Genomic DNA, 19170 nt, shown 5'->3' on the forward strand with positions numbered 1-19170 from the left:
TTTTAAATTTAAATTTGTTATATATATATATATATATATATATATATATATATATATATATATATATATATATATATATTTTATACATATACTAATAAACATTATCTCCCAAAAAAATAAGAAAAAATTAGAAATCAATATATTGCAGATAATTTACAATTGAATTATGTACAATTCCTTATCTAACAGTATACATACTCTCACATACACAGTGCATTTACAATAAAAAGTCAATAAAAAAGACATTCTCTCTTTTTAAGACAGATTTGGACATTATCCTTGGTTTTTACTTTAAAATGATCATTTTCGCAGCCAATACATATAACTCTAAATGCATTAAATTAAGAAAAGTGTTTTTGGCATGTGTACAATAATTTACACTTGTATTTTAAGCCTTTGTTCTAGAAAAAAAGAAAAACAAATCAGTCACGGCTTATTTTTTTGAGCAACATGTATTTCCCCTGTATTTTTACAGTAAAGTAAACCAGATATCGGTGAAGGTATGTTAAAATTGCTTAGCACTGATCAGCATGTATATCCGAGGGGTGCCAAACCTCTCTACTGAACCATGACAATCCTGGAGGCTTTGCATTCATTTCTCTGAGAGCACTTGGCATGCTGAATTGAAACTCCTTCTCAAATAAATGTCTCCTAAGGCTTTCCACTTTAGTAAAGTAGCGAGACGCAGCTGAAGTAACCCATGCAGCGCTTAAGCTGATAACCTCCAGACCTCCGAACAACAGAAGAGGCAACGGCACTCTACATGCCTCTTTATCTCCTTGAACCAAAGATGGCGCCCCGTAATGTTAATCTTTTCCAGCTAGGTGTGATATCACGATCATGTCAATAGTGAAAGAAAGACTGCTTATAAAAAGAATCAAATTGTTTGGAGAAACTGCCTTGAGAGGAATTAGATTAAGGAGCAAGCACATACAGTTGTGAATGTTTACAATGAGAGGAGATAGAGATCCCGAAAGAGGGATATTGCTTGAATTATCCTTGACTGGCCAAATGAAATTAATTTGTTTTTATAGGTTTGAAATAGATTTTGCTTTATCTTTTCAAACAGTCCTGAGTTCAAACAGTCTGCGGAACAAAAACAGACCAGTCTGATTTGAATGGGAACGTAATTTGTTTAAAAAGAAATGGTAACTTAAAATTAAGAACTTATTTCCGCTAAAGTACTTAAAAACAATCAAAACAACAAGCTTGTACACCAACAGTCACGACAATAATGTACCGTAAAAACCACACAGGAAGTTTTCTTGAGAATCGCACAGATTTCGTGCCATTATATTGTTCTGAACTGCGCAGATGCTCTGGCTAATTCTTCTGTGCTCCGTTGATTTAGGAATGTAACTTTCATGATGCCACCGTGGACAATTTAGGTGATTATCATTCCCATACAGTGAGACCAACATTGATTGAGGGGAATTACCATGGAGAAATGTCAAAAAAGAAAGAAAAACAGTTGCTGTTATGAATTAAAAATCTGCTTTGCATTTCTTCATAGAGGAAACAGTTGATGTTATATAAACAGTAAGCAGGCAAATATTTCTGATCTGACACTGAGAGTAACAAATGCTAAAAGCTTCTAAAACTTTCCGGAACTAAAATGAGTTTACAGAGATAGTTCACCCAAACTTTTTTTCTTCTGTGGAACATAAAATATATTTTTAGAAATATCTCTGTTTTTGGCCAGTTTTGGGCCAAACAATGGAAGTCAATGGTAACCAAAACTGTTAGGTTACCAACACTCTTCAAAACATATTTATGTACTGAAGAAAGAAACTCAGATTTGGGACAACATTAGATTGAGTAAATGATGATAGAATTTTTATTTTTAGGTGAACTATCCCTTTAAAGATTTTAAGTTGGGCATAAATTAAGTCCCTTTTTGTTATACTTATGGTACTTTTTTTTTGTTTTTACCTTGTGGCTATCGTTCATACATAAATGATTTAAATCGAACATTTGAGAAAATACTGCAGATGTGTTTGATAATCCATAATAAGGCATGTCATTAAAGGATAAAAGTAATCTAATCTAATTATTACCAGTGCAAGTAAACAAACCCTCTCAGTAAATGTAAGTGAACACTGAAAGTAGACACTCAAACAGCCAAATCTAGTGTCAGGATAAAACAAAACAATCATTTTGATTTTGGCTCCACAGCGCCTTTCACAAAATAAGGTCTGAGGTCGCTCCATGCAATGAAGTCATTTATCTTGGACATATTGCATACATCATGTGCTATACTTGAGCTTTATCATCCGACTGAAGCCAAATGTGGTCTCATCAACATTTTTTATAAAACGCCTAGTTTCTCATTCTCATTAAAGAGCTTAATTTTAGTTTTCAGCCTTTAGTATGTTATTTTAAGAATGTAAAATTATGTGCTAAACACTGTTATTTGTTATTCTTTTTTTATGTGGGCCAATGTTTAGATTTCAACCTTTCTACATCAAATATAGGTGGGCTTTCTTGATATAAAATTCAGAACTGTCATGCTCAATTATTACATGTGTCTTTTGGTTCTAGAAGCATCTAAAGTTGTAAAAAGGAAAACCATACTGTGTATATACGATTATGGAGGTCTAGGTCCTAGGAGAAAGCTGTCAGTTAGAATGACAAGGACTCTCAGAAGTATGCAATTTTAAATCTGTAATTTTCGAGCCAATCGCTTGAGCCATAAATGTCATGTGACCAATCATTCTAAAGCTGCAGGAAAATGATGTCATGAGTCATGACAATGCTGGGTGGCTGATGGGATCACAGATGCACAGTCCCAAATCCTTTACTAGTGACTATCCTGCACTGTTACAAAAGAACACATGCTAGTTTTACACTTTAAAAAGCCTGGTAAAATACCTACTTTAATATAATGAAAGATCTGTGTTTTAAATGTTGCTTTTAATTTGTTTTATTCCATTAGAATATACAACTTTTTTGAATGGCCGTCAATTGAGAAAGGTGTTTTTGCAGCCACATGGTGTAGATGTGACATCTCGCTAATGAGGCCATGCTAACCAGCTACACTTTGACCCCTTAGATTTAGAATGGAGTCAAAAGTGTTACCTTTCACTCAGTCAATGCCGTATTTGATTAAGGCCACTAGACTCCTCTGGGAAACATTTTCAGTGGAACTATTGAATTCTGCAGAGCTATTTCATCTTGAATATAAGCTGAGTGTCATGCAAAGCACCTTTACTGTTATACACGTTATAGTTGCGTGCTACCGCTGACAGATTCTCAGACTCCGAGTCTTAACGGGGCCAACATTTCTACCGCTGCTGCAAGGATACTTCAACACTCTATCACTGAGTTTACATTAACAGGATGTAAAATAATTTCTGGAAAGCCTAGGTTTTCACTCATTTTCTGTTGAGGAGTTGTTTATTTGGAGTTGTAAGGGAATTTGGAGCTGTTCGGGCACACATGTCCTCTGCTCGCTTCATAAACACAACTCAAAGTCTTATCGCCATCTGAACATACACAGATGCTCGTTGTCACACATTTACACACTGTCCCTCTCACCAGCTCTGACTGCTTCGTTTTGCCAACAATGCAGTGCTTGGCCTCTGCGTATGAGGCAGCGGCAGCTTTCGTATAGGGTCCAGGGGTAGCTCACCCCTTGCTCACATTGCTACCTGCACCCACAACTCTCCACCACCATGTCCTCATACTGTTTGTAAACTACGTTATTCCCAGAGTCAATGTACAGGATGCTGATGGGACTGAGTTTAGAAGGAACGCAACAGCTTGGAGGGGTGGACTCTGGGTCCATGGAGTTCATGAGAGTCTGGATGATGGCATGGTTGGTCGGTTCCAGGTGTGACCGCAATGGAAAGTCACACAAACCCTCGCAGTGATAAGCTTCGTAATCTAGTGGTGCAATAATCCAGTCGTCCCAACCCAGTTCCTTGAAGTTCACGTGAAGCGGCTTCCGGCTGCAACGTGTTCTCCGTCTGCCACCTCCCTTTCCTCCACCGCCGCCTCCTGTAACAGGTCCTACACCAGGACGGCCTGCTAGTGCTGTCCGTCTCCTCCGTCGATGTCTTGGATGACTTATAATATCATGCTCCCGTGCGGGAAATTTACGACTTTTCATGGCCTTTATCTTCTCACGGATCTCCCTAAAGAGGTTCTCCTTCTTCCGAGCTCGAGAAAAGGCCACCAGTAAGGCTCTTTCATGGGTCTGCTGATCCTCGTAGCTCAGACCCAGCATGCTGGGATGCACGGCCTCATTATTTGAATCAGAAACGGCTGATATGCTGAAACACAGTGGCCTGCTGCCTTCCACGGTCCTGTGCAACTTGAGGTGAGTCTTCACGCTTGTACCAACGTCAAACACATCCCATGTGGCTGAAGCGGTATCTAGAAGATCAATGGTCCTGGAGGTGAGGAGAAGAGATTGGTGAGAGGATCCCGGGAGGGAGCAGGTGTGAAGGAGAAGTCGGTACAGGCTCCCACCACGGGAGATCAAACTTAAGACGTCAGGCGGTGACCTCCTCAGAACCCGCAGCTCCACCTCCATCAGTTCGTCCAGTCGTGAGAGACCAGACAGGTCGAATGTGTACTGCTGATGGATTTTCAGGGAAATATCGTCTGAATGTGTAAGAGAAAGAATGGATTAGCATTGAAATATGAAGTTTTTGAATTTTAAGAATGAATGCAGCAAGCTTACAAGAGGCAAACACTGATGCGTTTCCTCACCTTACTATGAACAATCTTACATATGGCTTTTGTGAAAATGGCATACACAAATTGTCATTCCATCTACTCAATGAGAATAACATTCAAGGGCCTGAATGACTTCTCCAAACACGAGGTGCTGCATGCTCACGGAGACCAGGTGGAGAGCATTTGGCTGACCTGTCAGACTGTGAAGGCCTTTGGCAGCATCTGCTAATTACACTGATTGAGTGAGAAGAAGGTTTGGCAGGACATTGGAAATGCTCAGCTCTCAGAGAAACCCTCCTCCTTCCCCTATCTGTCCTCAGGAGGATGTAGTAAATTTGAAAGGTGGGTGGCTTAAGGGTGTAATTAAATGTTAGGTAACATTTCAAGCCGAGGTGGACCTCAGTTTTCTGTGGCCACCATCAACTGGAACTGGTCTTTCATTATTCGCACAGCTAACTTTGCTGCAGGGAAAAAAAATCTCTGTCCGCAAGATGTTGTCCCTCTTTTTCTTTGTCTAGAGAAAGAAATGGCTAAAAGAACACATCCAATACTCAGTCTCATCCGTGACTGAGATGATGCAGAACCAACCTTTGCTAAGAGAGACCAGACTTTGCGTTTAGAGTAAAACAAGCTTCGATGTTGACATCTTGACATACAGTTCAAACATGGAACCCAGAATACCATGCAACCTGATACAGAGACCGCAGTTTCATGGGTTAAACATGAAGAGGATTCTTCCAATATGAGGTGGCTGCACAAAGGCCAGTTCGGGACATTTATTGATGCTACACTATGAGAGAGACCTTCAGAAATTGTAATTGCAAACTTCTTAAAGGTAGCAGACTTTTGGGGACTGGCCACAAATAATGTACTTGCCCTATAGTGCTACATGAGTGTAAGGAGCATGCAAAAGAGGTGTTTCTAAAGAAAAGCACTATACAACTCCTCCCTGAGACAAAGGAATGCTATAAAAAAAGAAAGAAAGGTGGAAAGAGGGGAGGGGTGTAGAGTAAAGCATCCTCCTCTAAGCTAATATCCGCTTGCCAGACTAAACAATGACATAACCTAGAAAATGAGCTGAGGCAGTCAGGGACTCAAGTTCCAGTCAAGTACCTTGGGGTCTACAAATATTGTCTGAATTTCTTAAAGTTTTTATGGCTTCAGACAATGCACATTCATATTTTGGTTATACCTTTAATATTTATTTTTTTATTTTTTATTTTTTTGCATTCATTGGATAAATAATTTTATTTAGAATCTTTTTTTTTTCTTGAACATTTATTGGCATAATTTATGATGGGAACAGGTGGGACAATCTTCACGAAGAAGCATGCTACACTCCCAGGCCTGATTTGAAACAGAAACTCCACATATTCATAACAAACCACCTATTCATACCATTGAACCAACAATTCACTGCTGATGATTAGAGCTGGTCTATGCATGTATCTACACACCAACACAATTCTGGGCCCAAAAGCATTGATGTATATGTGAAGGTATACTTTAAATACGTTAGGCTACAAGTTCATTTTAGCACTTAAATTGTTCAGAAAGAATAATTGCTGCTTCATATCACTGTGTAACTTAGTTTTATGTTGGCAAAAGTGCTGTTTAAATTGTGGTTTAAATTGCTTTTGGGCATTTCTGTCTAATTAATATTTATGATCTATGAATTTCGTGACGTCATCTCCACCACGTCCCCCACTATTTTTTTTTAAACAAAGTGACATCCATTGTTTTATTTTCTTTGTAAGAACTCAGAGAGATCGAATCAAATTTCTTGACTCTCCATTTTTCACAAAATGTGGGAAAATATAAGGTGGAAATATGATGCTCGGAATTCATATAGACTAATGCTAATTATTACCCTCAATACCCTTAAACAAATGTGACATTTGGCGCTTTTTTATTATTCAAAGGCTGTGGCCTCAAATGTAATAATGTATGAATGTCACTTCAATCCATCGAACATTCAAGAACAGAACCTTTTTAACTTTATAGCCTACTTTAAAAAAGTGTTTTCACGCAAATCTCCATGTATTTGGCCGGGCGGATAGTTTGCACTGCATTTAACAAATTCTGTATTTTTACGTGACAATCTTATGTGAACATAAGTTTTAAATTAAAATGTTTCTCTATCTTTATCAGCAACACATGGAGGGGAGAACGCGTGCTTAGATAGTCTACTTTAACTCAAGGTGCTGCTGAAGTTTATTTGTCACAGATGGTGGAAATTTGAGACATTTGACTTCATATTAATTTGTTGGTATTTTATGTAAGCCTATTTCGAAAATATTATCGGGTAGTAGATTATCCTAAACAAAAAAGTACAATTGAGCTTCAAAAACATGGAATCACGCAGTCGCACAGCAATATGGAATCACCGTAGCAGTCTTTACTAAATTATTGTTCTTTTCGAGTGTAATTGGGAATAGAAAAACAGTCTATTCGCATGTAGCCTAATACACGCAGAACTGCGCATTTCCCTAATTAATTACGAACCACAAATTGCACTAAAAATATCATATTGGTTTATGCATTATACGTAGGCCTATGCATAAACCAAACATAATATTTTTAGTGCAATTTGTGGTTCGTAATTGGACCTATAATTAATAGCCTAATTAATATTATTGTTAATCGGCAACAAATTTGCAATATCACAGGTGAAATAGGCCTATCTTAATGTAGCCTATAAACTCTCATTTATAGTCACACAGAGATCAATCTTCTTACAGTGTCAGCTGTCATTTATAAGCTTCCGCATGATATAAAGTGATTTATTACGGCAGCATGTAGCCTACCTTATACAATTTATTACAATTAATGATTTTATGTGCCAAGTAGGCCTAACATATCAAAATAAATAGATCAGGCTCAATCTGAAGATATGAAATCCGCACCGATGGCCGGAATGAGATCATTTTACAACCCATCTATCTGTCTGTCAATCTCACTCACCTTGTCCCAGGTCCATGAAGCTGGTCACTGTGTTGGCATATCTCCTGGAGCGCGTCTGGCTGACGTTGCCTCCCCGTCGGTCCAGTTCCGATAGAGTCCTGTACAGAGAGATCATGTAAGACGGAACATGAACAGATGTGGAGCTCGTGCTGTCTTCTGCTGGACCGCGCGCATCCAGATGTGAGTGAAGCCCGTTATCAGAGGGGTACTGCACCGATCCCAGCACCACTGCCTCAATAATATTCCCAAAGCAAAAGGAAAACCATAGGAAGGGAGCGGCAGTCTTCTTGGGAGTCATTTTCAGTGGTCTCTGGCCGAAAATGGCAAAGTTGGATGGACTTGATGACTTTGGAAACTCCCCTTTGCTCTTTAGAAAGTGTTAATATCTTGAATGTGAGTAACAATGAATGCCTGTTGCTTAGTACTCAAAGAGCGCCCCCCGTTGGAAAGATATTTTGTGTTTTCAAATCCCCAACAATATTCTCAGAGGACTAATATTATTGCCAGTCAGAATGCCAATTTTATATCAAGAAATTATGCTAAACCGAATGAGCTTAACTAATAATAAACAATGAAAGGTGTCCTGTCCACTTATTCTGCTTTGATAGGAATTTTCTTAGTAGCCTATAATTATAGGCTATGTCTATAGTTTTTTATGATATTGACAAATAATCTTGTTCTTATTACGAATAATAACATAAATAGACGTATTGGAGGTCAATAAGACCATTTTAATTTGAAATTGTTGCTTTTCATACTATACACCTTTTGCGCAATCGCCCCTCATTTAATACGCGCGCACTGCCATCTACAGTTGAAAAGACCCATGCAATACTTTTGTGCGAAGTTTAAATCGCAATACAGTAGCCTACTTTAAAATAACATTCCTTTTCACTATGCAGAAACTCAGTTTGGTGTAGGCTACAAATTTTCTTATAGATTTAGAGGAGATTGAGCCTCACATCTTATTCCAGGTAATAATCCTCAGTGTAGTTTTCTTTTTGAAAGTGAACTTCTGTGTAGCATAAACACCAAAACATATCAAATAATTGTTTCGGACAAAAATACAACCTACAAAAAGATGACTATAAAGCTACTAAAGACATTCACTATGATATATGATATTCCCTCTGCTGTGCAACCCAATAGTGAATGCATTGGGATTTAGATCTGTTTCTTTCTTAATGCTATCCATTTTTATACTATTTTACACCTTGTCAAAATCCAAAAAATAAAGACTATCATATAGCCTACATAATCAGTCAAGCATATGCTTCTTTTCACTTACCACTTACTGGAATCAAAGATGAAACATAACCATCCATTATTATTTCATCACAGCTAACATATGCTCAAGTTCTTAAGCCGAAAATTGTATTTCAAAATGTCCAGCCTAAAATGTGGCATACCATGGAGATTCCACCTTGGATCACAATGTTGTGTTAAAGCATATCCAATGGCTCTACCCAAACACTTAATTTATATAACTTTAAACTGCTAAAATACTGTAGATCATCCATGTCAACATGAAGCTGATTGTGTGTTGATTTGCTGTCTGGATTAACCAACACTATAAACTACAATATACCAGATTAAACTCTGGATTTTTTTTTTTTATTTTTTTTTTGCCAGGAATTAGAATTATCCTGCTTCCTTTCTGACCTCATCCATACAACTAATGTTCAGTAGAGACAGCAAACTAAACATTCTAGCAGCCAAATTAACATTTTTATTATTATTATGAGCTGTGTTGTCCTCATTCTGCATTTTGCACTCTTTGAAATCTAACTTAAAATTACTGCTGCTCAGTTAGATCCATCAGATATACAGATGCCATTCCATTAACGTTAATGCTAGCAGAAATAGCTGGACTGGAAAGTATCTTAGTGACAAACAACCTTATTCTTACCCTTAAAAAATGGAAATATGTCCACGTACAATACAATACAGTAGCCTACATTACAGACAGACAAATACAGAATGTTTTTTTTAAGGACAAGTAACCAACTCGAACGTCAAGGTCTAAACTGACAAGAGAATAAGGCAAATAATACGTGTCAAGATGGTATTTTGGCCGAAAATAATTTTTCTGGTTTAACGTTACCTGGTAATTTTTGTAACGTTACAGATGACGTCTAAGTATAACTTTATAAAAATGCCTTTAAAAATGTGCTAATAAAAATAACCTATATACACGGTTACCTGTAGTATAAGATCGTTAAGAAAACTAAGACTTCCTCTCTCTGCATTTCTTACAAATTCCCATTTGCAGACACTTACAGCACATTAACTTCCTCAATCAAAATAAGAGATCAGCTGATGGTCACGTGACAATCACATGATTAGTACATTCACACACAGGCATTTGGTGTTGTGGTGTTTTTCAGAATCATATATCAAGGTGCATGGACGCGAAAACAATGCGGTGAGTCCTTTGTTGTTTACCAAACGTTATCTTACCGTAGTCATAGTTTATTGATCTTATTTGCAAAGACTGTTTGTAAGTCTCACAGACTAGTTATGGTTCACCTCACCAAGGTTATTTTCGTAAACGAAAACTGAAATAAAATTAAAAATTCATAAGAAATGAAAGACTAAAACTAAACGAAACTAACACCAGTTACTGAAAAACTAACTGAAATAAAATAATAATTAGCAAAAATAAATAATCGTTTTCGTAATTAATAAGCTGCTCTTTACTTTGGCGGAAAATCTGACCTGGCTGAGGCTGTTTAAGGAAATGCCTGATATGGCGCTTCATACGCGTGAAGTTGCTGAGGTGATTAACCGCTGTCCTTCTGTGATGCGCTCAATGAAGGACCGTAACGTAGAACAAATGGCTAGATCTAAGCGCTGTTCATAAATGATGCATCTGTTGCAGTGCAATTGGAAATAACACAAGGTAATAAGACGCAAGTTGGACTTCTTTTAACTTGAGCGCAGCATTTTTAGATTTTAGCATTTTTATTATGTACCAATGGTCTCTGCTACATTTACAGCTGAAAGTAAAAAAAAAGTAAACTAGGCATGTTTATCAAGATTTCATCTTTAATATGAATTAGTTTGTCTGAATTTTTCACCGTTTTTTCTTGTATACTTTTAAGTTCCATTTATTTGGTGCTTTGTTCAATCTCAAACCATTATTTTATTTTTATTATTAAGATGTCAAGATGTACAAGAGTTAACTGTAATCTGGGCAAACATTAAACTTTGCTGAAATTAAGCGCCTCGCTTTGGTCTACCCTGGAAGTGTTCTGTTTGTTCTGCTAAACTATAATTACTAAAATTGAAACTAAATAAAATAAAAACTAAATAGAAATGTGTTTGCAAAATAAAAACTAAACTAAAACTAACAAAACCATTAATGAAACTAACTAAACTGAAATTTAAAGCAAAATTCAAAACGATATTAAAATAAAAACTAATTTAAAAAAGCAAAACTATAATAACCTTGCACCTCAGGAGGTCAGATGGTCAGGAGGACAAACAGTAAACATGTTCCCTTGTGTACTGTTGGTTTGCTGTCTAATGTTAATCGTTGAATATTGAAGTTAAGAAGACAACGGACTTGCGCACTTGCTCTTGTGCGTTTACCATAAAATAATTGAATGTGCATCAGAGTGGGTTCTTAAAGTGACAGTGTTCTATTTTTTTTACAGGATTGCTGTTTTTGTTCTGAGCTTTATTTGGCTGGTCAGTGGGGAGCTGCTTGAGGCTGATCAAGATGCTTCGTAAGTCCAAACTATGAATTATATTGGTGACTTTAAGTGACTGGTATAAATGCAATTTCCACATATCACTTTACACTATACAGGCCTTTAACAGTAGCTATGTTGCATCCACTTATTTTTATACGCATTTTGGGATATCATTCAAAAAGGTAGATGGAGACGCAAAGATGCACAAATTCTAATAATGTGCTTTAAAGCGTATGCGCTCAATTGAGTCGGATAAAATGTTTTCTCCGATTAAAAGATGTGAATAAATTACGATGGAAACACACTTACAGTTTAAATACCTCAATGTACAATGTGCCTTTGCCTCAACAGTGGATGTGATTGAATAACTGGACTAACCAGCAGACCAATTTCATCTCAAATGTTGGTTTGGTCATTCTGAAATGCCTGAGCCAAAGTCTGTCATCAGAATGACTTGGTTTAATTCCCTTGCAGAAGCATCTCACATGATTGTGTTCCCAAAAACCAGCATCCGAACGCAAGATAACATGACAGAGTTTATTGCATTTAGTTTGACGCGTTCTGAGACAGTCATTTGGGATGTGGGGGGAAAAAAGCCTCAGTGGCTTCCCCGATTGCAGCAACTTCCATTTTTATTACAAATATTTTTGTGCCAATTTCCCAGGAAGGGACGATTTTGTTCTCTTTCTTGAACACATGGGATGAAAATGGTGCTTTATTTGCAAATATTGTATGCGATTTCCAATTTTCACATAAGTTAAATTCACAAGTTTGGATGGAAACATAGCTAATGTTATTCCCACTGTTTTAGTGTGCCTGAGGACTGGATTCTAGTTGAACGGGTTGGACCTTTGGAGGAAGTGGAACTTACGTTTGCACTAAAGCAGCAGAATGTTAACCGGATGGAAGAGTTACTGAAACTAGTTTCGGACCCAGATTCACAACAATATGGTATTGAGCCTCTCATTTTATATAATCAAAAATGAACAAATAAAGAAATCAGTTCTCATTTTCTAATTTATATTTTAGGGAAGTATCTGAGTTTGGAAGAAGTAGCTGCTCTTGTACAGCCATCTCAGCTGACCGAGAAAGTAGTGCAGAATTGGCTCCAGGGTCATGGGGTCAAAAACTGTCACACAGTTGTAACACGGGACTTTCTTCAGTGTGTCATGACTGTACAGTAAGGACAATTTGTGTGAACTTTACCATATCCATAGAATTTTTTTAGAAAAAAAGTTTTTAAAAAAATAGCTTCTTTTTAAAAAAAATCGGAAAGTTGTGTTTGCTTAGGTAACCTTTGTTTGTTTTTCCTTTAGAAATTGAAAAAAAAAATGTGTTTGTTGTTCTGCTTTTATATAAAGCACGGTTCAGTTTTTCCATATATTAACTTTTGATCTCTCATCTTTTATCTATCCTTGTCAGGGTGGCTGAAGCATTACTCCCCGGCTCTAAATTTCACCGCTACAGAAGAGATTCACACACTCTGTTGAGGTCAACATCTCTATACTCAGTTCATGAAGATGTGCATCAGCATCTAGACTTTGGTGAGCAGCTGACACTTTGCTGACAATAAGCAGCTGATTGTTTAGAAAAATCATGTCAAAATGTATGTATCAAATATGATACAACAGCCTTTTTTAGGAACGTTTATTTGTACATCTCTTAGTGATTGTTGTATTGCATTCCATTATTTGTTTTGCCCCCCACAGTAAAACTAAAGAGCTTTGATCATAAAATCAAGCATTTAAAATATCTTAGTAAGACATTATTAGGAGATATAGAGTGACAACTGATATGTATATGCAAGTTTTGTAAGTAGTATGCTGTACTATTATAAAGATCTCTATCACAAGCTATCAGAATTGCAATCTACGTTTTGGTTATATAAATATCAGCTGCTGCACCAAATGACATAATTTTTGGTCAGTTCGGGCAAAAAAAGTAAGGATGTGTTTTTTCCTCATCAAGTGTGCGATCCATATTCTCACTATATGGACCATAAAAGCCTGATTTGTGATTTATGCTGCAAAACATCAAACACTTTGCAATTTTTTATTTATTTAGATTTTGTTTGTGATCATTTGCTCATTGATACTGCATTCTGTTTTTCAGTATTTTTTAGTGACATGCATGCATGCATTATTTTATCCTAATAAACATGCATCTGGTATCAATGTTCCTAATGGAAGCTCTTTGAAGTAATCACTCTCAAAATCGTGAAATGAAGCCTATTTTTGATGTCTTTTTAGTGGGTGGTGTTCACCGTTTTCCACCAAAAGGAAAGGAGATCAGTAAAGGCTGGGAAGGAGCAAGACAGTCAGCATTAGGCTATCACTTGGGTGTCACCCCCTCAGTCATTAGGAGTCGTTACAACCTTACTGCAAAGGATGTGGGCACTGCCACTAACAACAGTCAGGCAGTGGCACAGGTACACCTCTCATATTTACCGTGGAGATTTCACTGAAAATGTTCATTTCATCATGTGAATAGTATTCTGGTATGTTCTTCTTGGTTGTGCCAAATATCTCCACTAACTTGAGACTGTGAACTGGTTAGTTCTTAGAGCAGTACTACCACCCCGCTGACTTGGCTGAGTTTATGAGTCTTTTTGCGGGAGGATTCACGCACATGTCAGCTGTAGAGCGGGTCGTGGGCACTCAGGGCGGTGGGAAAGCCGGCATTGAGGCCAGTCTGGATGTGGAGTACATCATGAGCAGTGGAGCAAACATTTCTACATGGGTCTTCACAAATCCAGGTATGTGAATTATTTCTGTACCATTTAGATACTATTATAGTTCTACTAATTTAAAATTTAATTCGTTTTTAATTTTTTCTTTCTGTTTTAATTTTAATTGTAGTTAAAGTTGTGGTACTTTTGTCATTTTGATTAGTTTTCCGTTTTATTTACTTTTGTACATGAGAAATATTGCTTTGGCAACTAACTGGTATGCTACAATTGCAATTATATGTTTTTTTTTTCATCGACATTTATTTTATTCCAAGTAACAAAACTGTCATTTAATGGTTTCAGTTTAAGTTAAAGGTACACTATGTAACTTTTTTTGTTCAATAATTATATAATGAGCATGAATCCATGTTCCAAACTGTTTTTGTCGAATCAGAACGGTACACCTATAGTAAGTGTTTATTTTTGGACTATTTTAGACCTTTCGAGATGACAACCGCTGTGGAGTAGCCCAGTACCTGTGTGAGAGAAGTAGCTCCGGCTACAATGTCCCTCCTCAAGATGCATGCAGTTTTGTTTATTAACCGCTAGAGCGCCAAAAGTTAGATAGTGTAACTTTAGCTAGAATCATTTAGATCATGACCATAATTTGCCTTAGTTTAGTTTGCGGTTTCGTCAGCATGAAACGGAAGTTGCGATAGACTTTTCTTCCCTGTTGTGACGTATATCCGATGAAATGGCTTCTCAAACAATAAAAAATGTTGGGTGAGACCTGATTTTGACCATTGAGAATTAATTGGATGGTTGTGGTTTGCTTTTGCTGTGATCTCATGTGAGGGACAGGATGTCCCGCCTTTGTGCCAGTAAACACGTCATCAGAGAAAAGATGTTGCTGCAAGAGGGAGGGGAAGTTGTTATGATTAAAGATAATGAGGGCACTTAAATGAAAAAAAAAATTATATGGACATGGATAAATAATTTATAATAAATTGACAAGAATTGTCAATTTTGACTTCACAGAGACTTTGAGGGTCATATCTACTGGTTATCTCATGTTTCATGCATTGTGAAGATCACTTCATCATGGGCTCTGTTACAGGTCGTCATGAGACTCAGGAGCCGTTCCTTCAGTGGATGCTGCTGCTCAGCAACATGTCTGCGGTGCCTTGGGTCCACACCATCAGCTATGGAGATGATGAGGACAGTCTTTCTGATGCCTATATGAACCGCATCAACAATGAGTTCATGAAGACTGGCCTCAGAGGGATATCTATGCTGTTTGCTTCCGGTAAAATAACTAAAGCCAAGTTGAAATATGATCAACTGTTGGTTGCATGATCTGCTAGTTCTTTATTTTTTTTCTCATTTGTATAAGATATCAAAGAAAGCCACACTCATAAATTAGATCTCTGTGTTTTAATTCAGGTGACAGTGGAGCGGGCTGTAGACACTTGACCAAGGAAAGAAATACTTTCAGGCCGAGTTTCCCTGCATCCAGGTAGACATAGCTCTCTAGATAATCTGTATATTACCGATATATTTTATATTGAAAGTAGTTGATGTGTGAAATTAATCTCTTCACTATCTAGTCCCTATGTGACCACTGTGGGTGGGACTTCTTTCAAGAACCCCTTCAAACTCAGCTATGAGGTCACAGATTATATCAGTGGAGGTGGCTTCAGTAACGTGTTTGCAATGCCAGATTATCAGGTAAAGATCCACAAATCTGTATCATTCGCTATGTTCCGAAAATAAAGCGATTTTGTTACTCAATGAAAAAAGCTTAGAACATGCTATATGTGGTCTATTTTTTTTAGTACCTGAAATAGGGGCTATTTCCTGTTTTAAACATTTGTATGAGATCATTGTCACATGGAGTCACAGTTGTTGTCTCATGACCCTATGTTGTTTGTTAATGTCACCAACTGGTGTGCAGTTATCATCTTTTGAATAGTTTATCACTAAACAATATTGTTTCAGAGCAGCTTCTTTGCAGCTTCAATTGCAATATGCAATTGCTTCAATGTTACAATTTAGAAAGTATTCTGTTATCAGTTAGAGATAAGTGTGTCAAAGTAATGCCCCTATGGCAGTAATATTCAGCTATAAGATGATATGTTATGTGGTAAGTAAACGTCATTTATTCAATTAAGCAGAGACAGTGAGTGTGTTGGGCAGCAATTGCAACTTAAACTTGTAATGATTACAATATAAAGATAGTATTTGATAGTTTTGTTTGTTGATCCAAATTTGTTGTCATCTAAAGTCTTTGTAATTTTCGGTGTTGCTTAAAATCATCATCAATGCTGGATCCACAATGGAGCTGGAACGCTTTAGTTAGCTCAGGTTGGGCAATAAGCATAAAACGAAGAATTAGAGTTAGCATTTTGTGCAAAAAATCCTATCATTTGGCATGATGGATTGAGTTAGAGATCATAGTTTTAAAAAATAACACTGCTTCTTTTTCACACGTTACACTGGGAAGGAAAAGCCTTTGCACTGTGGGATTCTGTATTCTAGGTAGTGCTGAATTTTCTTGACAAACAGTGTTTTGTTTTCTATAGGTCGGTGCTGTTGGAATGTATTTGAAGAGTGTTCAGCCTCTACCTCCTCAGACATATTTCAACACCACTGGAAGAGCCTACCCAGACTTAGCAGCGCTGTCTGACAACTACTGGGTCGTCACCAACCGTGTGCCTGTACCATGGGTTTCTGGAACTTCGGTTAGTAAATAATACATTTTACGTTTACAAGTGCACTTATGATATTACAGGTTTGCAGTGTATCATACAGTACTAAGATTTTATTTTGATTAAAAAACAATGGACTACACCTTTTCAAAAGTTTGGGGTCAGCTATATTTAAGAAAAAATAAAAGAAATGTATGCTTTTATTCAGCAAGGATATAAATATTGATCAAAAGTGACCGTAAAGACATTTATAAATTTACAGAGGTTTTCTATTTCAAATAGATATGAACTTTCTATTCATCAAAGAATCCTAAAAAAATGTGTCATGGTTTCCATAAAAATATTAAACGGCACACATTTTCAATGTTAAGGAATGTTAGGATGTGACACTTAAGACTGTAGTAATGTCTTCTGAAAATTCTGCCATCACATAAATTAATTGCATTTCAAATAATATTGTAAAATATTATTACAATTTATCAATAACCTTAATCTTTTTTTACTGTTTTACTTTATTTTTGTTTAAATAAATGCAACCTGGGTGAGCATAACGTTAACAAAATGTTACCGACCCCAAACCTTTGAACGGTAGTGTGCAGCAGAAAATGCAAGAACAATGTGCAATATGAAGCAACTTATTTTCACTCTACAGAAGCCAGTAAAACTCTGATGTTTTGTAATCTGGATGTTTTTCCAAGGCATCAACTCCAGTAGTGGGTGGAATTCTCTCCCTAATAAATGACCAGCGCTTCCTAAAGGGCCTTCCTTCCTTAGGATTCATCAACCCTCGCCTTTACAAACTGCAAGGCAAAGGTCTTTATGATGTAAGTTTTATAAACTTGTTTTTTTCACTGACACAATAGTCACTCTCTTAGTCCTGTCCCCCTGTATTCAGATCAGTTCTTTCTTGTAGTAGGAGTCTCAAAACTGAACTCAGAACACAGGACTGATATGCCAACAATGTCCATATTTACAGTGACAATGAAGTGATGTTTTAAAGTATAGCACTGTCCCACATTCATAATTGAAAAGATCATTAAAAGCAGTGCATCACACGTTTCAAATACAACAAATTGAGCTTGTTTAACTAGGTGTCACAGTTAAAAAAATGTAGTTCCCCTGCTCTAGTAACCATATCCTCTCTGCAAATTGTTGATTTAATGATGTTTTCTCTCCCGCTCTTAGGTGACAGAGGGATGTCATCTGAGTTGTCTGGATGATAAAGTTGAAGGGAAAGGTTTCTGTGCCTCTCCTTCATGGGATCCTGTAACGGGATGGGGAACACCCAATTATCCTGCTCTTCTTGCAGCTCTCATGGATTGAGCTGCTGCTGTTTTTTATTCCGAGAAACACACCGATCTTAGGTTTTTCATTATTTTGCTGAAGCATCTACATGACAATACATTGTTTTTTGAGAATGATTCTTAGATGATTGACAGCTATGGCATCTTGATATGATTATACAAAGTCGTTTCAATGTAAACTGAACCTTTTATGCCTGGTTGATTAACCCAGCCACCCTGCTTCTCCCTGTCCAACAGGTCATATCACTTCAGTTCTTTCAGATGGGGAAGATTAGTCTCAGATGAGTTAAGGATCTGTGGATTCCAGATATAGGACACAACCAAATGTTTAACAAGCCTGTTTGTTTTTGACAAAACAGTGTGACAGGAAAAAAAATCTACTGATTGAATTCCATTTTTATACCAATTGGATTTTAAGTGCAATATTCCTTAAATTTACATTTCCTCTCTATTAATGCCCTTTCATTTTAAAATGCAATTAAAACAGATAATTTTTATCATAAACATAAGGATGTTTCAAGGTTTATATGTAGCATGTAATGAAACCAGCCTAATATGGAACTTACTTGAGAGCTACATAAACCAATGGCTTGTTTTTGTCTTTTTTTTAATGGGTTGATTTCAGTTATTGTAAATAAGGTCCTCAGGGAATTAAATATTGAATAGATTTGTTGTTCTGGAACTATTAGGTCATTGGAGAGATTGAGAATGTTTTTCTACCACACGTCTTGTGCACTGAATGTTATTGGAGCAACCGGTCAAACTTTTTTTTTTTTTAAAGAAGCATTGCCCCCAGGATTCCCTCTGAAAAGTACATAAATATTTGTAAGACAACTATGTTTCTTTGCTGAAAAAACAAAACAAATTAAAGGTTTTATTTTGAAATGAATGCTACCTTTTTGTGCTTGTGTTGGATTTAAGTAGATTTAGATGCTGTTAAAAACATACAAGAAAATATACATTTTTGAGAAGGAATTGCAATTGCTTGAACTTCATTGGAGTTGGTATTTTGAGTTGAGATTTCTGTTAACATCATCAGATCAATTAGATGAGCTCACAAAATATGCATGAAAAAAAATGCTGAGAATGTTTTTGACTGTTAAAAGGCATGAAAACAAGTTTAAAGGGTGAGTTCACCCAAAAAT

At 36.7% G+C, this 19170-nt stretch overlaps 2 protein-coding genes across 4 annotated transcripts; one reads left to right on the top strand and one right to left on the bottom strand.

Moving 5' to 3' along the window:
• Positions 1 to 252: 252 nt before the first annotated feature.
• Positions 253 to 9980, bottom strand: gdf7 (growth differentiation factor 7). Of its 2 annotated transcripts, XM_077239850.1 has the most exons (3): positions 9850 to 9980; positions 7648 to 7745; positions 253 to 4608 (listed from the first exon to the last, which is right to left on the bottom strand). In XM_077239850.1, exons 1-3 carry the CDS (start codon positions 9894 to 9896, stop codon positions 3647 to 3649), a joined length of 1107 nt encoding a protein of 368 aa, XP_077095965.1. In that variant the 5' UTR covers positions 9897 to 9980; the 3' UTR covers positions 253 to 3646. The 2 variants fall into 2 exon arrangements, with proteins under 2 accessions (XP_077095965.1, XP_077095964.1); XM_077239849.1 differs by lacking the exon at positions 9850 to 9980 and having other exon boundaries at positions 7648 to 8642.
• Positions 9946 to 18914, top strand: tpp1 (tripeptidyl peptidase I). 2 transcript variants are annotated; one of them, XM_077239844.1, is made up of 14 exons: positions 9946 to 10072; positions 11307 to 11378; positions 12157 to 12296; positions 12375 to 12525; positions 12768 to 12889; positions 13595 to 13773; positions 13902 to 14100; positions 15131 to 15319; positions 15457 to 15529; positions 15621 to 15741; positions 16596 to 16754; positions 17420 to 17545; positions 17907 to 18085; positions 18263 to 18914. In XM_077239844.1, the coding sequence occupies exons 1-13, from the start codon at positions 10053 to 10055 to the stop codon at positions 18042 to 18044; spliced, it is 1689 nt and encodes a 562-aa protein (XP_077095959.1). In that variant the 5' UTR covers positions 9946 to 10052; the 3' UTR covers positions 18045 to 18085; positions 18263 to 18914. The 2 variants fall into 2 exon arrangements, with proteins under 2 accessions (XP_077095959.1, XP_077095958.1); XM_077239843.1 differs by having other exon boundaries at positions 17907 to 18914.
• Positions 18915 to 19170: the final 256 nt, after the last annotated feature.

Source organism: Siphateles boraxobius, unplaced genomic scaffold (assembly GCF_051911475.1).
Source record: "Siphateles boraxobius isolate OS27281-9 unplaced genomic scaffold, OSU_SipBor_1 22, whole genome shotgun sequence".
Taxonomy (NCBI): Eukaryota; Metazoa; Chordata; class Actinopteri; order Cypriniformes; family Leuciscidae; genus Siphateles; species Siphateles boraxobius.

What these genes read in the sequence shown, in the direction of transcription:
- tpp1 (XM_077239843.1), top strand. Translation starts at nt 10,053, where the DNA reads ATGGACGCGAAAACAATGCG. An exon ending in TTGCAATGCCAGATTATCAG is followed by an intron (nt 15,742 to 16,595) that starts GTAAAGATCCAC and finishes TGTTTTCTATAG; the next exon opens with GTCGGTGCTGTTGGAATGTA. An exon ending in CATGGGTTTCTGGAACTTCG is followed by an intron (nt 16,755 to 17,419) that starts GTTAGTAAATAA and finishes TGTTTTTCCAAG; the next exon opens with GCATCAACTCCAGTAGTGGG.
- gdf7 (XM_077239849.1), bottom strand. Translation starts at nt 7,945, where the DNA reads ATGACTCCCAAGAAGACTGCCGCTCCCTTCCTATGGTTTTCCTTTTGC. An exon ending in CTTCATGGACCTGGGACAAG is followed by an intron (nt 4,609 to 7,647) that starts GTGAGTGAGATT and finishes TTACACATTCAG; the next exon opens with ACGATATTTCCCTGAAAATC.